The sequence below is a fragment of the Lonchura striata genome, chromosome 5, assembly GCF_050655825.1.
Source record: "Lonchura striata isolate lonStrDom1 chromosome 5, ASM5065582v1, whole genome shotgun sequence".
Lineage (NCBI taxonomy): Eukaryota > Metazoa > Chordata > Aves > Passeriformes > Estrildidae > Lonchura > Lonchura striata.
Genome location: NC_140707.1, coordinates 37,136,729 through 37,150,238, shown reverse-complemented (window position 1 = coordinate 37,150,238; position 13,510 = coordinate 37,136,729). Strand labels below are relative to the sequence as shown.

General features: G+C 42.0%; 2 protein-coding genes across 8 annotated transcripts in view; both read right to left on the bottom strand.

Moving 5' to 3' along the window:
* Window positions 1-14: 14 nt before the first annotated feature.
* On the bottom strand, window positions 15-8,262 carry JMJD7 (jumonji domain containing 7). Its single transcript, XM_021533493.4, has 8 exons — window positions 8,191-8,262; window positions 7,493-7,646; window positions 6,334-6,587; window positions 5,808-5,864; window positions 5,319-5,414; window positions 2,934-3,010; window positions 1,700-1,859; window positions 15-315 (listed from the first exon to the last, which is right to left on the bottom strand). Exons 1-8 carry the CDS (start codon window positions 8,255-8,257, stop codon window positions 227-229), a joined length of 954 nt encoding a protein of 317 aa, XP_021389168.1. The 5' UTR covers window positions 8,258-8,262; the 3' UTR covers window positions 15-226.
* Window positions 8,263-8,326: 64 nt separating this feature from the next.
* Window positions 8,327-13,510, bottom strand: part of MAPKBP1 (mitogen-activated protein kinase binding protein 1) — a 100,567-nt gene continuing 95,383 nt past the window's right edge. For all 7 annotated transcript variants that reach the window (XM_031505018.3, XM_021533486.3, XM_085580302.1 and 4 more), the window contains one exon: window positions 8,327-13,268. In XM_031505018.3, the coding sequence (XP_031360878.2) occupies window positions 12,975-13,268 (294 nt within the window). In that variant the 3' untranslated portion in view covers window positions 8,327-12,974. The remainder of the gene's footprint in view (window positions 13,269-13,510) is intronic.

The following is a 13,510-nucleotide window of genomic DNA, read 5'->3' as shown; positions in this document are numbered from 1 at the left end:
AAAAGAAACAGCACTAAAAATGTGTAGCTTTTTATTTATAGTTCTACTTATAAGCCAAAAAAACTGGCCAATTGGTCTGGACTCTGAAATCAAGAAAAATAGCCATGATGTGTTCAGCAGGCATTGTTGACCACAATTTAATGTTCACATTTGTACTCCAGTCACAGATGCTGATGATTGCGTCACATCAGGAACAGACATCACAGGCTCGAGTCTCCCACCTTCGCTATGGCATTTGCACAGCTTTTGTGAGACTGTCTAGTAGTTGATAATAGCTGTACTTAATGTCATATTCCATGTCATACCAATAATTCACTGAGGAGACAAGAAAAGGGAAAAGCATTTTAAGGCTAGAATGTAATGATTTACAAATGTGTTCATAGACTGTTTTACACAGCTCAGTACAGGCTTTTCCTTGCTACTGACTGAACTTTGAAATGAGCAAATATGAGACTACAGCTAAAAATAACAACATAGTTCTTTTAAAGTGCTGCAAATGTAACTCTATCTTAACCCAAAACAACTTCAGACTCTGTACTGGAGAGTCATTGGAGCAGAAGATGGCAAAACAGCTTAGGAACAGTATGTTTCTATTTAGACAAAAAATATCAAACTGCAAAGTTTAATATCTGGATTGGGAACCTCTCTTCTTGTGTAAAAGATGGCAAATTCATCACTACTTCACAGTGGTCATCAATCAGACAGTGCTTTAATTTTGCTTCTCTTGCTAATTTTGGGGTAGGTCTCCTAGGAGAATTAAGCCATACACTGTAATATTATACCAGTGCTTCTTGGAGGAAGATATGCCCTAGCTTCAGACATTCACTGGACCAGACCCAGAGAAAATTGACTTCTCGAGTGTATACAGACTGTACTGCAGTTAACAGACTAAAGAACAAATAAACTCAAACTCTTTGGTATTTCTGCTAAACAGAGAAAAGAAGTGGTCAGGGGCTCGCAGCTGGAAACAACTCTACTTTTTTTAAAAAAATCTTTAAGGACTGATGGAGCAGCACTGGGAAAAACAAATAATAATTACTGCTTTATTGCTAGATTGTCTTATTATCACAAGAACCACAAGAACTGAAAAAAGGGCTTGCAATACTTGCAGTATTATACAAATACTAACATTACACTGCTCAAAATACTTTTTTCTTTAACAGCATTATCAGGATTATTCCAGACAAAGGGCAAGCAAAAATTCCAACAAAAATCTCTTCCTCAAACCTTGCAAAACTTGCATGACATAACAATAATACCTTGCACCATCCCCACCCCTCCACATGTACCAAATGAGCACTGATGGAAATTCTGGCATTCACTTGGGGAGAGAAGAAAAAAAAAGAGATAAGAGAGATGATGATAAATCCTACAAAGAAAGAGATTACAAGACTTTTGGTAAGTGCAGGGGAACAGTAACACAAACACAACCTTATTAGCAAGGCAAGAGACTTGGTCAGAGCAGATTTCAGCTCATATGAAAACAGAGTATCTTCTATGTTGTCTCAATAAAGCTATGAATTATAAACAAAACAGGCTGCAAGGAGGCAGCCCCATAGGACCTGCAAAGATTGTTATTTCCTCCTGTAGAGAGACAACCTTAAAGGAACTTTTGCTCCCACTGGTGCTTTGCCGTGGGATATCTACCTGCACACCCATCACAGTTTAAAACTGTATCTGGAAATACTGTCTATTTTACCTGCAATACATCCATGTGATTGCTGAACATGATGGAACCAGAGAGAAGGCAGATATAACATCTCACCAGCTTTCACTGTACACTGCAGAGGTTTTGCCTGAGCATACTCTGGATACAGTTCTAGATCTGGTTTCAAGGGGTCCAGAGGGATCCAGGGCACCTAAAGGCAAAAGAGTGTGTATATGGTACTGACCCTGGCAAAAAATTCCAGCAAGCCTTCAGAAAAAGAACTGATAATCAAACTCACTAGGTCACAAAACATGTACTTTGCCTAGAAAAAACATGTACAGCTACACAGCTTTCCCAATTCAATTTGGAATAGGTCAAGGATGCAAAGATGTGCCTCCTTCACGGATGCATTTCTAATTAGAGAAAAGACAATAAATGTCATCCATGAAACTGCAGTCTCATGGCATACTTTCAAAACACCTCCAGCCCCTTAAGTTGCTTGTTCCTCCTACATTCATACTTAAATACTTTATCTACAGCACTCTTTTTAGAAATTCCTTTCTTCCTCTTAGGCTCTCTGGTGTAATTTTTACTCCCAGCAGCTGAAACATCACGCCTCTCTGGGAAGTACCTCTTGCCTGCATTAATTCTTTCTCTGCCCAACAGAATTATAAACCTCAGCATTCCAACCTTGCTGCATTAAAGGAATGTGATTCCATGAGCACCACTCTGGAAACAGAGAACAAGCCCCAGTTCAAGTTCTGTTGTAACATTACCCACACTTCGCAGAGGCAAAAGGCAAGGGATTAAGATTCTACTAAAATTTGTAAAGTGCCTCCAGATCAAAACATTTTAATTAAATAAATATTGCTACCACTAAGAAAATACAACTTATTCATTCAGACAGGTATGTTTTATTGCACTGGGTGATACGACCATGGACCTGAGTAGAGGGCCAAAAAGAAAGTGAATGTAGAGGGGTCTATTTCAGGCATAATGAAATAAATTCCTTTATTATCAATGCATTCAAAAGTTCTTTAGTGGATCTATTCAAGTCTGGTTCAAGGCAACACTTCATGATATCCATCCTTTCAAGCGTGCAGTAAAAGATTTTTCTAGAAGCTGGGTAAGCTTTGCAAATAGTAAAATACAAGTGAGATATCTGGGCTTTCTCTTTCCAATAATGAAGAATTTCTAAATATCAATCAATATGCTGAGTTTGAGGGCTCAACAATGTCCCAAACTCTCCCTAGTGTACTAACTGCATTCTCTATAAACTTTTTACCTTCTCTGCAGTCTTCTCATCAACAATTTCAAATGAACCATCTTCTGATATGTGGTAGGTGGCTGGCTGATAGAGCTCTGGAACCAGAGAAAGAATTAAATTACACAATTCAGAGAACCTAATGGCAGTGCGTGTCACACTTTCACCAATAAAGATTAAGACAAAATCACTTTCAACTTACTGTACTCACTATCCTTCCCTTTTTCCATTTCAAATTTTATCCAGTTTCTTAATATACTTTTTTTTCAGTCTGAATAATACTTACTGTCCTCCAAGCCCATTTGTATCCCAATTCTATTTTGTTCCAGTAACTGTTTTCTTTCCTTTTCAGAAGGCATGAATGCACCCCTGAATTACACATCATTCTATAGCTGGGTGTTTCATCTTGGGTCAGTCTACCAAAAAAGCACTCACAAGAGTTATTAGTGACTTGTGGCCAGCCTTTCATTTTTAATTTTAATTGACAAGGCTCATCAATTGCTTCAGATACTGCTGGTTGCTTTTCTTTCATTGCTTCAGCACATGTGGTTTTCCAAGCCCTCCCTTGAGACAGTTTCTTGCCATTAGTTAACCTAACGCTCAAAAAGACGGAATTCTCCTTTTAGTACACACTATGAAATGTAAGCATTATCTGTTTTAGGCTTTAACAGTAACTTTCTTTACCAAGTAGGACTCCTATAACACATATATATTTCATACATTCACATACATACAACACCACCTGTCCAAGAAAGGCTGAGATAAGGTTGTTCAGCCTGGAGAAGACAAGATGTTGGGGAAACCTCACTGTGGCCTTCCAGTACATAAAAGGTGTTTTTATGAAAGACAGAGAAGGACTTTTTACCAAGGCCAGGACAAGGGTTAATGGTATCAAATGAGATAGGGTAGATTTAGATAATACATAAGGAGGAATTTTTTTGGGTCATGAGGCACTGGAACAGGTTGCCCAGAGAAGTTGTGGATGCCCTGTCCCTGGAAGTGTTCAAGGTCAGGCTGGATGGAGCTTTGAGTAATTTGGTCTATTGAATGGCAGGGGCATTGACTCAATGGCATTCAAGGTCCTCCCAACTCAGACCATTCTGTCATTCTATGACTTCAAGGTTGTAAACAAAATAAAAACAACATAAATAAAATATTGTAGCAGCACACATCTAGCCAAAATTATATTTGTATCACAGAGAACTCTGCGATGAAAATATAATTTTTATATTAAATTTCACATAATTTTGCAAAATTATATTTGCATCATAGAGCACACTTAGTCTGATGGTTTGAAAGCCAAGGAATGGGAAAATTCCTATGAGGCACAAATTTAAGTTGGCCATCTTTCAGATGACACTGCAACAGTAACTACTGCTATGTATATAGGAAAGCCACATAAAGAAACAGAAAACAGGCAGTGTGAAGCAACGCTGCCTTGACAATCTTTCTTCATTTCTCAGTTTTCAGAGATTCAGTTAGTAGCTTGAATATTTCATTAAAATACAAGTCACTTTTCAGCTTCCTGGCTTTTTTTTCTAGCGAAAAGCAGGTAGGCAGAATCCAAACCTGTAAAACATCAAAGATGACACGCTACAACACTGACAATATACTTAAATAATTTAAACATTCTAAAGTTGAAGAGACTGCCACAAGTATCACAGAATCAACTAGGTTGGCAAAGACCTCAAGAGATGAGATCTGAGATCACTTAGTCCAAGCTATGACTGAACACCACCTTGTCAACTAAAGCATGGCACTAAGTGCCACATCCAGTCTTTCCTTAATCACCTCCAGGCACAGGCTTTCACCACCCCCATGGGAAGTCCATTGCAATATCTAATCAACTTTTATGTGAAGAAATTCTTCCCAATGTCCAATCTAAACCTCCCCGGGCACAACTTGAGACCATTACCTCCCCGTCTGTCACTGGTTGCCTGGGAAAAGATCCTGATCTCCATGTGGGTACAACCTCCTTTCTTGGCGTTCTAGAGAGTGATAAGTTCCCCCGAGTCTCCTTTTCTCCAGGTTAAAAACACCCAGCTCCCTCAGCTGCTCCTCATAGGAATTACCCTCTGGAATCTTCACCAGCTTTAATGCCCTTCTCGACTCACTTCAGTATCTAAATGTCCTACCTGAACTGAGTGGCCCAGAACTGGACACAGGACTCAAGATGCAAACCGGTAAGCTCACTACTTTACCGGACTGGAAAACCTGGCCTCAGAATAACATTTGTATTACAAACTACCTGCAGCATGAAGTAGAAGAGATTTCTGTTCACACTGGAAAGTGCAACACTGCATAAACATGAAAATGTTACCACTGCTTCCTTTTTTCCCCAACTTTCAGTGTTTCAGTATGTCCTCCTTCCAACCTTCAGACACTTTGCACAGCAAAATGATGTACCATATGGGATGAAGGGACGGTCACTTGGTGGATGCAGTAGAAAATATTTCTCTCCAGATACCACACAGTATAAGTTCTCATAATGATCTTTATGTACTAGGATTGAGGAAAAAAAAGAGAAATGGGGAGAAAGACAGAAAATCATAGCTATTTCCTTCTCTGCAGCAGAAACTACAGTAAACAAAGTATCAGCTTTCCCTATTATTATCAGACTGCTTCTTCCTCTTGCAGCCAGTAGGAAAGTCACAATATCATGCTGTAGCAAAGGCGTTCAGTGAAGCAAATTGTCAGTGCCTTGCCTGACACACTGCCAGGTAGATGCACCCAGAGACAGCAGCAGCAGGAGGCTGCAGAAGAGCAGAATAAAAAATGCAAAAAAAGCATGTTAAAACAGAACTGCCTTGTCAGAAAAACCACACTGTTCTCCTGAGCCACTAACTCAAAACAAGCCAGCTTAAACTTGTGCTCAAATCACCATAGGATACGTACAAGATGTCACAGCAGCGGACTCGCCAACCCAGAAATTCACAGCATCAGGTTTCTTCCCTGTACAGTTAGGGGAAAGAAAAATGATGACAACAACAAACTTTAATTTTTAAAAACCATTTCAAATAATTTTCTGCCAAATTCTGTCCTATAATTTACTTCATAATTATGATAGAATTAATTGCAAATAACACTCTGTGAACAACAACGACCTCCTACACTGCGAACATTAAGCCAAAATATTACTCTAGATCAAAGAAAAGCCACTCAATGTAAAGTGTTACATGACATCTTTTCAATTGTGAAGGTCCCAATACACAACAGAGATACTGTTTTCAGAGTAATACAACCCCAAAACTTGGATTTCTCTATTAGGTATTTTACCACTTCTGCTTTCTAAAGAGGATGAAACCAATCTCAGCTGTGGCATTCGGAAAGAGAATAAGTATTCACCATGTAGTACCTAATGTGATTGTTTTAAAGCTCCATACAAAATATTTACTGAATACGAGAGAAATTGAGGGTTTACCCAGTGCCTCACTCATCCATGGTATGTCAGGCTGCACATCACAGACAAGTTCAGGGAACTCCTCAGTGAGGTTTGAACACTGCTTCTGCACATAGAATACGTTGGGAGAGGTCACTTTCTTCTCCACAATGTCCAGGAAATCCCTGAAAGGCATTTGGCGCTCCTCTGGCATGACAAAACGGTCCTGAAACACTGCATCTGCATAACCATTTGGTGTCACCGCCACACTCACCACCTTGGGACCTACCACCTCCCTGCAAAGCAAATCAAAGCTTTATATCCAGGCCTGCAATTAGCTCTTATATTACATAATGGTTATTTTAAAAACATGTTTCAAGGGCAGCAAAAATAAGATGCCTGTCTTTCAATGGATGGGTGTCTCTAGATTAGATTTTCTGCTATCTAGCAAGGACCCCAGCATTCTGCTCCAATTGCTCCCTGCAGTCAAGGCAACTCTAGCTTATTCTTCCTCTCTGAATTCTCTCCTAACAAGATGGTTCACAAGGGAGCTCCCTTTTCCTCCATGCAGACAGAGCGTTCTCTTTGGCCAATTCTTTTCACCAGTCATGGCAGAGCTTGATATTATTGTGGCTGTTCAACTCTGTCAAATCCAAGGGTTCTCATGTTCAAAGGCAACTGAGTAAGGAGAAGGGGTGGACAGAAACTCATAGATATACATCCCATGAGGCTAACAGTCCTTAGTTCCATAAGATATTTAGCTTAAACCCCACAGGATTAGATCTGACCCACACAGGCCTAACCACAAATCCTCTCTTAAAAGAGGGCATTTCATTAAAATTTCAGCCATTGTTAAAATGCTCATCCTTTTATATTTTGAAGAAAACAAGGTGTGCTCAGTCACAAACAGGTCAGTCTGTTCTTATAGCATTACAGCCCCACTCCAGCTGCGTGGGTTTCAATAGCCTGGGTCTGTTGGTTACACACAGCCAGAACACCCACCCTCCTGGCTGCATCTGAACTGGGAGGGCAGTATGTGTGCAAGAAAGACATTTACACCTTGGGAAGACTGAACACCTTAATACAGAACCAGGAAGGAATCTGGGCTAATCGTATAAATAAAAGCAAAGATTAACCCAGGGGTTTTTTGGTGAGGTCACTCGAAATTGAACACCAGTCCTGCTCCACAGCTCGCTCATACCTGAGGTACGCTGAGGTCCATTTCTTCAGAGCCGGCCAGTGGTTGATGGCGTTGCGAATTACACAGGGTTTATTTGGACTCACCCACTCTCGGTAAAACTCCAGTGGGGATGGAGGCCTATCAAGATAGGGTATGGACTCCGGCCAGCCCAGCTCTGTCCAGGCAAACAATAAACAGTGTTACTCAGCACCCCGGGACAAGCATCTCCTGCCAGCACACAGGCTTCCCGCGCCTCACCACGCTGCCACCAAGCAGTGCTCCCCACGGATCCAGAATCTCTCTGCTAACGCCCAGGGAGAGTTAGGGCTGTTTCAAACCCAGATGGAACCTCAGGCCAGCGCCTGAGGATAAAGGGATAAAGGGCCTGTGATACAGGAAGTGCACCTCCCATACAGAGGTGATACCGCGGAATCATTTTTTGGAAACTGGAATAGTGCTTTGCTTTGCTACTTTATACACAGAGAAACAACCATTAAAGAACCGTTTTATCGGGTTTCGCTTTCTTCTTGCGGCGGCCTTCCTGCCCCACCCTGACCTCGGAAGCACCGTGCCGGCAGCACAGCGGGTGGCACTGATCGCCCCACGCCGCTGCCGCTGGCCGAGGCGGCAGCACCGGGCGGGCCGGGCCCCGGGGCGGCGGCGGGGCCGGCCCAGCAGCGCTGCCCGCCCGGCTCCCCGCCCCGCGCTCCGGCGCTCACCGCGGGCCTCCCGCGGGAAGGCGGCCAGGCAGCCCCGCACGGCCCGCAGCGCCGCGCCCTCCGCCATGCCCCGCCCTGCGCCCGCCCCTTCCCCCGGAAAACAACCGCGGCGCGGCTCCCGAGTGAGTCGCGCAGCTCGGTAACAAATGGTCGCGGTTTTATTGAAACGGTTTAAGACACGAAGTACAAATGGATACAGAGTTAAAAACAGCTCCCGGGAGAGCCTCACAGTGCAAAACAAAACAAAACAGAACAAAAAACAGCATCAACGAGAAAAAAAACCACAACAAACGGAATTTTAAATTCTTTTCCCAATTAAAAAAAAAAAAAGACAAAGTATTATTTTACCTAAAGCCGAAAGTATAAAAACACGCATTTATAAATAAAGCAGGAAGGGTACTTTTGTTGGTGTTTTAAAGGAGTGGGGGAAAGGGCAGTGCAGGCAGGGGGAACAGGGTGAGGAGGGGCCGGCGCGGGGCAGGGGGACGCGCGGGCGGACACGGCTTGTTCCGAACGCGGCTGCCCGCGCCTGTCCCCGTGCGACACCGACACAGCCCCGGCCGCCCCGCGGCTTCCACACGCACGATCTGAAACATGGGATACTCCGGACACACCCAGAGAAGGAACTACCTGCTCTCTCGGGGGGCTGCTAGAAGACCTGTCTACCATTTCAATGAGGTTTTTGTCATTTAATGTCCTGGATGCTACACATCCAACGGGCTGGGGGGAAGACACTGTATACATGCATTAATTTAACAAGGGTGTTTAAATACCTGCATTTCATTTTTTTTTTCTTATATATAATTATATACATATTCGTTCTTCTTAAAAAATTATGTTGGTGTGTTTCTACTCCCATAAAGAAACGTCCCAATTCCTCTGAGTCATGATGAAGTCTGCAAAACGGGGAGGCTGGGCAGGGGGCTGCTGTAAGACCATGCCCCAGTATTCCCCTGGGAGGTGGCATGGAAAGGAGAAGACAACCTGAGAGAGGAGGTGGAAGAAAGGTGGACTCCCATACACACAGCTCCTGAGTGCTGCTGAGGGATGGGGAGGAGGAAGGCGTTACCTGCTCGCAGCAGGAAATACAAGTTTGCTGCCCTTTCAGGCTGCAACCCTTCCTACTGTCCCAGTTCAACAGAATCCTTAAACAAACTGAGGGGATCCACAGGCAAAGCAGTACTATTTGCAAGATGGAAAAGAAACCTAAAACTTCTCATTTTGACCAGAAATGTTGGGTTGAAGAGAGGAAAACATATGTAAAGAGGATAGGTAGATCCAAAATATATTTTCAGGTTTTATGTTAAACAGATAACTTATCATAATACAGGTATCTTGCTGTGCCTATGCTAATACCCACACAAACCAACAAGAGGGATCACAAAGCATTAAGAGGGATAGACTCAAATTTATTACCTCCTCCAACAAGCCTCTTGACTTCCCAGGCAGTTACCATTCATTATTTCTCTACCTGGCCCAATGAACAGCCTGCAGTGAAACATGTTCACAAGGTGCAATTGCAATGCATTTATGCTCTTTTTGTTCTGTAAACTAGAGGTTTTAGGAATATTTCCTACTGCCAGCAATAGGAAGTTATCAGGGAAAATTAGTTAAATCAGTCTTAAATTATAAAGAGCAACACTATCCCCTCACCCTTCTCAGCAACAAACTTGTGGCACCTGCATCTACCTTTACTGGGCTTCTAATCAATTTGAAACATCAAAGCCTTGAACAAGCAGCTCAGGACTTTGCCATTTAAGAAAAAAAAAAAAAAAAGTTGCTTAGAGAACAGTTGCAAGAGAAGAAGCAAGAGGCTCAATAGAACATATTTAAAAACAAACTCCTTCCCATTCATCCTTCAATTACAGATCACCATCTCCAAGTCCTATATCTACTTTCTTGAAGCCTTTTGGTATTGTATCATCCACAGGTATTGGCCAAATGATGTTCTTCAGACCAAGACCCTCTACTTCTACTGTTTTCCTGAGTCTCCTACATATACTATTCTAAATTTATTTTAAACTACACAACCATTCTCCAACTGATCTACTTGCCCAAAACTTTTCTTGCCATCATTCTGATCAGATTTTACGTCTGGTTTCCTGTATACATCCATGACCCCAAGTAAAAACCATTCCAGGAAACAAAAACCATGCTGATCAGCTTAAAAATCAGATTTGCTTCACACAACTTATTTCCAAGGAGCTTTGTTTCATATCTCTATGCTAGCTTTGCTGGTTGTTGCCCTTTACCTTCATAGTAATTTTATTCTCACCACTTGGCTCTTCTGTATCATCTCTGACCTTTTTGTCACTACCTCAATGTTTAAATAATAAAATGGTATAAAATTGCACAAGGAAGTTATATAAAGGACCCTCAAACCATTATCAACAGTACCAAAATATACCTGGGTTCTAGGGGCTGCTATTTTTCCTGAGTGTCTTGTGGCCCCAGTACAGCAAGAAATTCCCTGTATACTAGGACATATGTTCACAGTCTGAAAGTGGAGGAACCAGTCACCGCAAAAGCAAGCTTGACCCACACTATCTCCCATCACAGACCCAAACATGACTGTCAGCACACATTCCACTTGTGGCATCTCCAGCTCACCTTTTCACTGCCAGAAACTTCCTCACTGGTTTCCAACTTGTCCTCCTTTGCAAAACCTGTCTGTGCAAAAGAAGCTGCCCATGGGACTGAGCACACCAGCTGATTCAGCAGAATACAGTGCAGAGATGGGACTAGAAAATAACTCCTTTAAAGTTTCAGCACAAGCCCATGGAAGGAAAGGTTAGTAAGGACATCTGAAACATGATTAGGCATATTTCAATTACAGGCAGAAGGAGCTGGAAAACTCTCAAAGTGTTTCCCATACTGCCATGTCCTGAAGCACTCAGCAGTGATCAGGCAGCAAACCTCTTAGGAGAGAGACAGAACTGCTGATTATTCAGCCCTAGAGTTACTCAGGAGAAACAGGTTGTCCTCTGCCAGTCTGGCCAGACCAGCAGAAAAAAGGCTGCACTGCAGATCTGCAGTCACAGAAAGAGAAGTCAACATACCACATTTCCAAGTGCCACAGGGTTTCAGAGAAACAACAGCCAGGACAGTAAAATGAAAAAAAAAACTGCTTCTACCCTGTAACCAAGTGATGCAGTCTGGCTGCCTCTGACTGACTTCCACAGATGTTAGCAGTCTCTCTCCCAACAAATTCTTGTTGCTTGCGTTAGTTTTATGAACTCTGATTACACTGCGCTGTCTTAAAATAAATGCAAGACAGACTGGAGATAGAAGAAATAAAACACTTTGTGTAATTTCCCTTGTTGTTGGAAGGAGCGGGATTAAGGGGGAAGGTGCTGAAAAATTTCATTGGTTTAATTTTTTTTTTTAGCTTATATCATTGACCTAAAAAATATCACTGCACAATTTTAAGCCACAAGAGACACAAGTTAGCATGGGTTTAGAGAAGCTCCACAGGGCGAGAAGAATATTGCACATACAAATGCAAGAAGAGAAGATTCTGTTTCTCAGACCAGAAATTCATGAAAAGCAAAGAGGCTAGAGGCAGCAGAAATGGTGATCATCACACCCCAAAATATCTCATTTGAAGTTCTTAGGAAATAATTTTGTGAGGGTATTTGAAACAGGTTTACAAAAGGTAAGAGAATCTCTTGGATGTAAATATTCTGTTTTCATGTAAAGACAAGGAAAAAACATTTTCCTACCACAGTGAAAAGAACAAATGACACAGATGAGCCAAGGCACTCAAGATCTCTCAAACCCATAGCTACACTGTACGAGATGGAAACCAGCTTTTCCATGTCACTTCTCCAAAAATAAATCATAACAACAAAGTCAATATCCAATTCCTAATCATGAAAGCTGGGTGAAACAAACTTTTGTATTGTATCTAAATCCAATTTTTAAAACATCTGCAGAAAACCCAGTCTGAAGTATTCAAATTCCAGATTAAAAATATCACTGATGAATTCATAAAGCAATCTCCAAAGCATGGCCCAAGGGATGCAGAGCCTTCCCCTGGAGGCGAATGCAGATAAACTACAGTGTGAGGACTGTCTTGACAATAGGAAAGCAGACAAGGTTGTCATAACAACAGCAGGATTACTGCAGGGAACAAAACTAAGGCAGGAAAAGCAAGAACAGCAAGACAAGATCGAAGCAGAGAACAGTTCATTAATTGCACAGACACTCCAGCCTGTCTCCCTGTTGGGGATTTATAATACAGAGATTGTTTCTCGCTGGGATATGGCAAAGGGATTGACAGTTTTTTAAAAGGACAAAGATAACAGCCACAAATGTGGCATAGAACAACAGTCAAGAGAAATAAATTAATAAATAAACCCATTAAAAGTCTGATTCTTGATTCTCATGGAGTCTTGAAGAGGAAGGGATTGGCTTCACATGGACTCCTTTGCTTTTAGCCAGCAGTTTCTTGGATAAACTGGATTTTCTTTGTATTTTTAGGTGTCAAACATCCTGACCTCCTGGCTATGAAGAAATTTCAAGGCAATTTCTCCACACTCCTCTTTCAAGACTTTGTTTAGACACAGGAAGTTGAAGACCATTGGGAAACAAACATTAAAACTGTGGCCAGCACATTGCTAAGAATTGGAACAAGTCAGTTGTTAGAGCCTGAGGAAATCAATTTATAAAGGTATCCCACCAGCCCTAGACCAGCTGATGGTAGCATTGGTCTGAAGCTCTCTCTGTGGTCCTCTTTTTGCAATTACTTCTGCGTGCTCACAAACACCTGAAAGCCACCCCTCTTAGAGTTTTTTGTCCATGCGTCGTTCCACAGCTTGCAGCAATAGCTCTGAGTACTGTTCCAACAAAGCGAGTGTCTGCTCATCTCCCAAACTCTTGGGACTCGGTGGATTGGCACCACATCCCTCATTCAGTGGGCTAGTGTTATCTTGTGGCTTCACCAGTGCCTCCTTGTCTTTTGGAAGTTCTTCTGCATCCTTCAGAGAGTCCAATTCTTTCTTCATTGAGGAGAATGTTTCTGTCAGGAGGCCTGCTATTTTATCTTTGTCAGTTGAAGATTCCATATCATTTAGTACCTGAAAACAAAGAGGAAAAAACAAGCAATCCATTGGGGTTCAGGTAGAGCACCAAGTAAGCAATTTTAGCCCTTCAGGGAAGTAAAACCATAAAGACTTGCAGACCAATCGAGTCCACTTTTCTTCAATATTCGAGACTGCCCATTTAGACATATAGCAGAACATGCGTCCAATATACTCCCTAGTTGCACAAAATCCAGAGGCATTAGTCCAATAGGACAGAGAAGGGAAGCACATTTTTG

Excerpts from the sequence above, each read along its gene's own strand:
- JMJD7 (XM_021533493.4), bottom strand. The coding sequence starts at position 8,257 with ATGGCGGAGGGCGCGGCGCTGCGGGCCGTGCGGGGCTGCCTGGCCGCC. Across the intron at positions 7,647-8,190 it reads CTTCCCGCGGGAGGCCCGCG|AGCTGGGCTGGCCGGAGTCC; the intron begins GTGAGCGCCGGA and ends TTGCCTGGACAG. Across the intron at positions 3,011-5,318 it reads CCGTCCCTTCATCCCATATG|AGCTCTATCAGCCAGCCACC; the intron begins GTACATCATTTT and ends CTCTGGTTCCAG.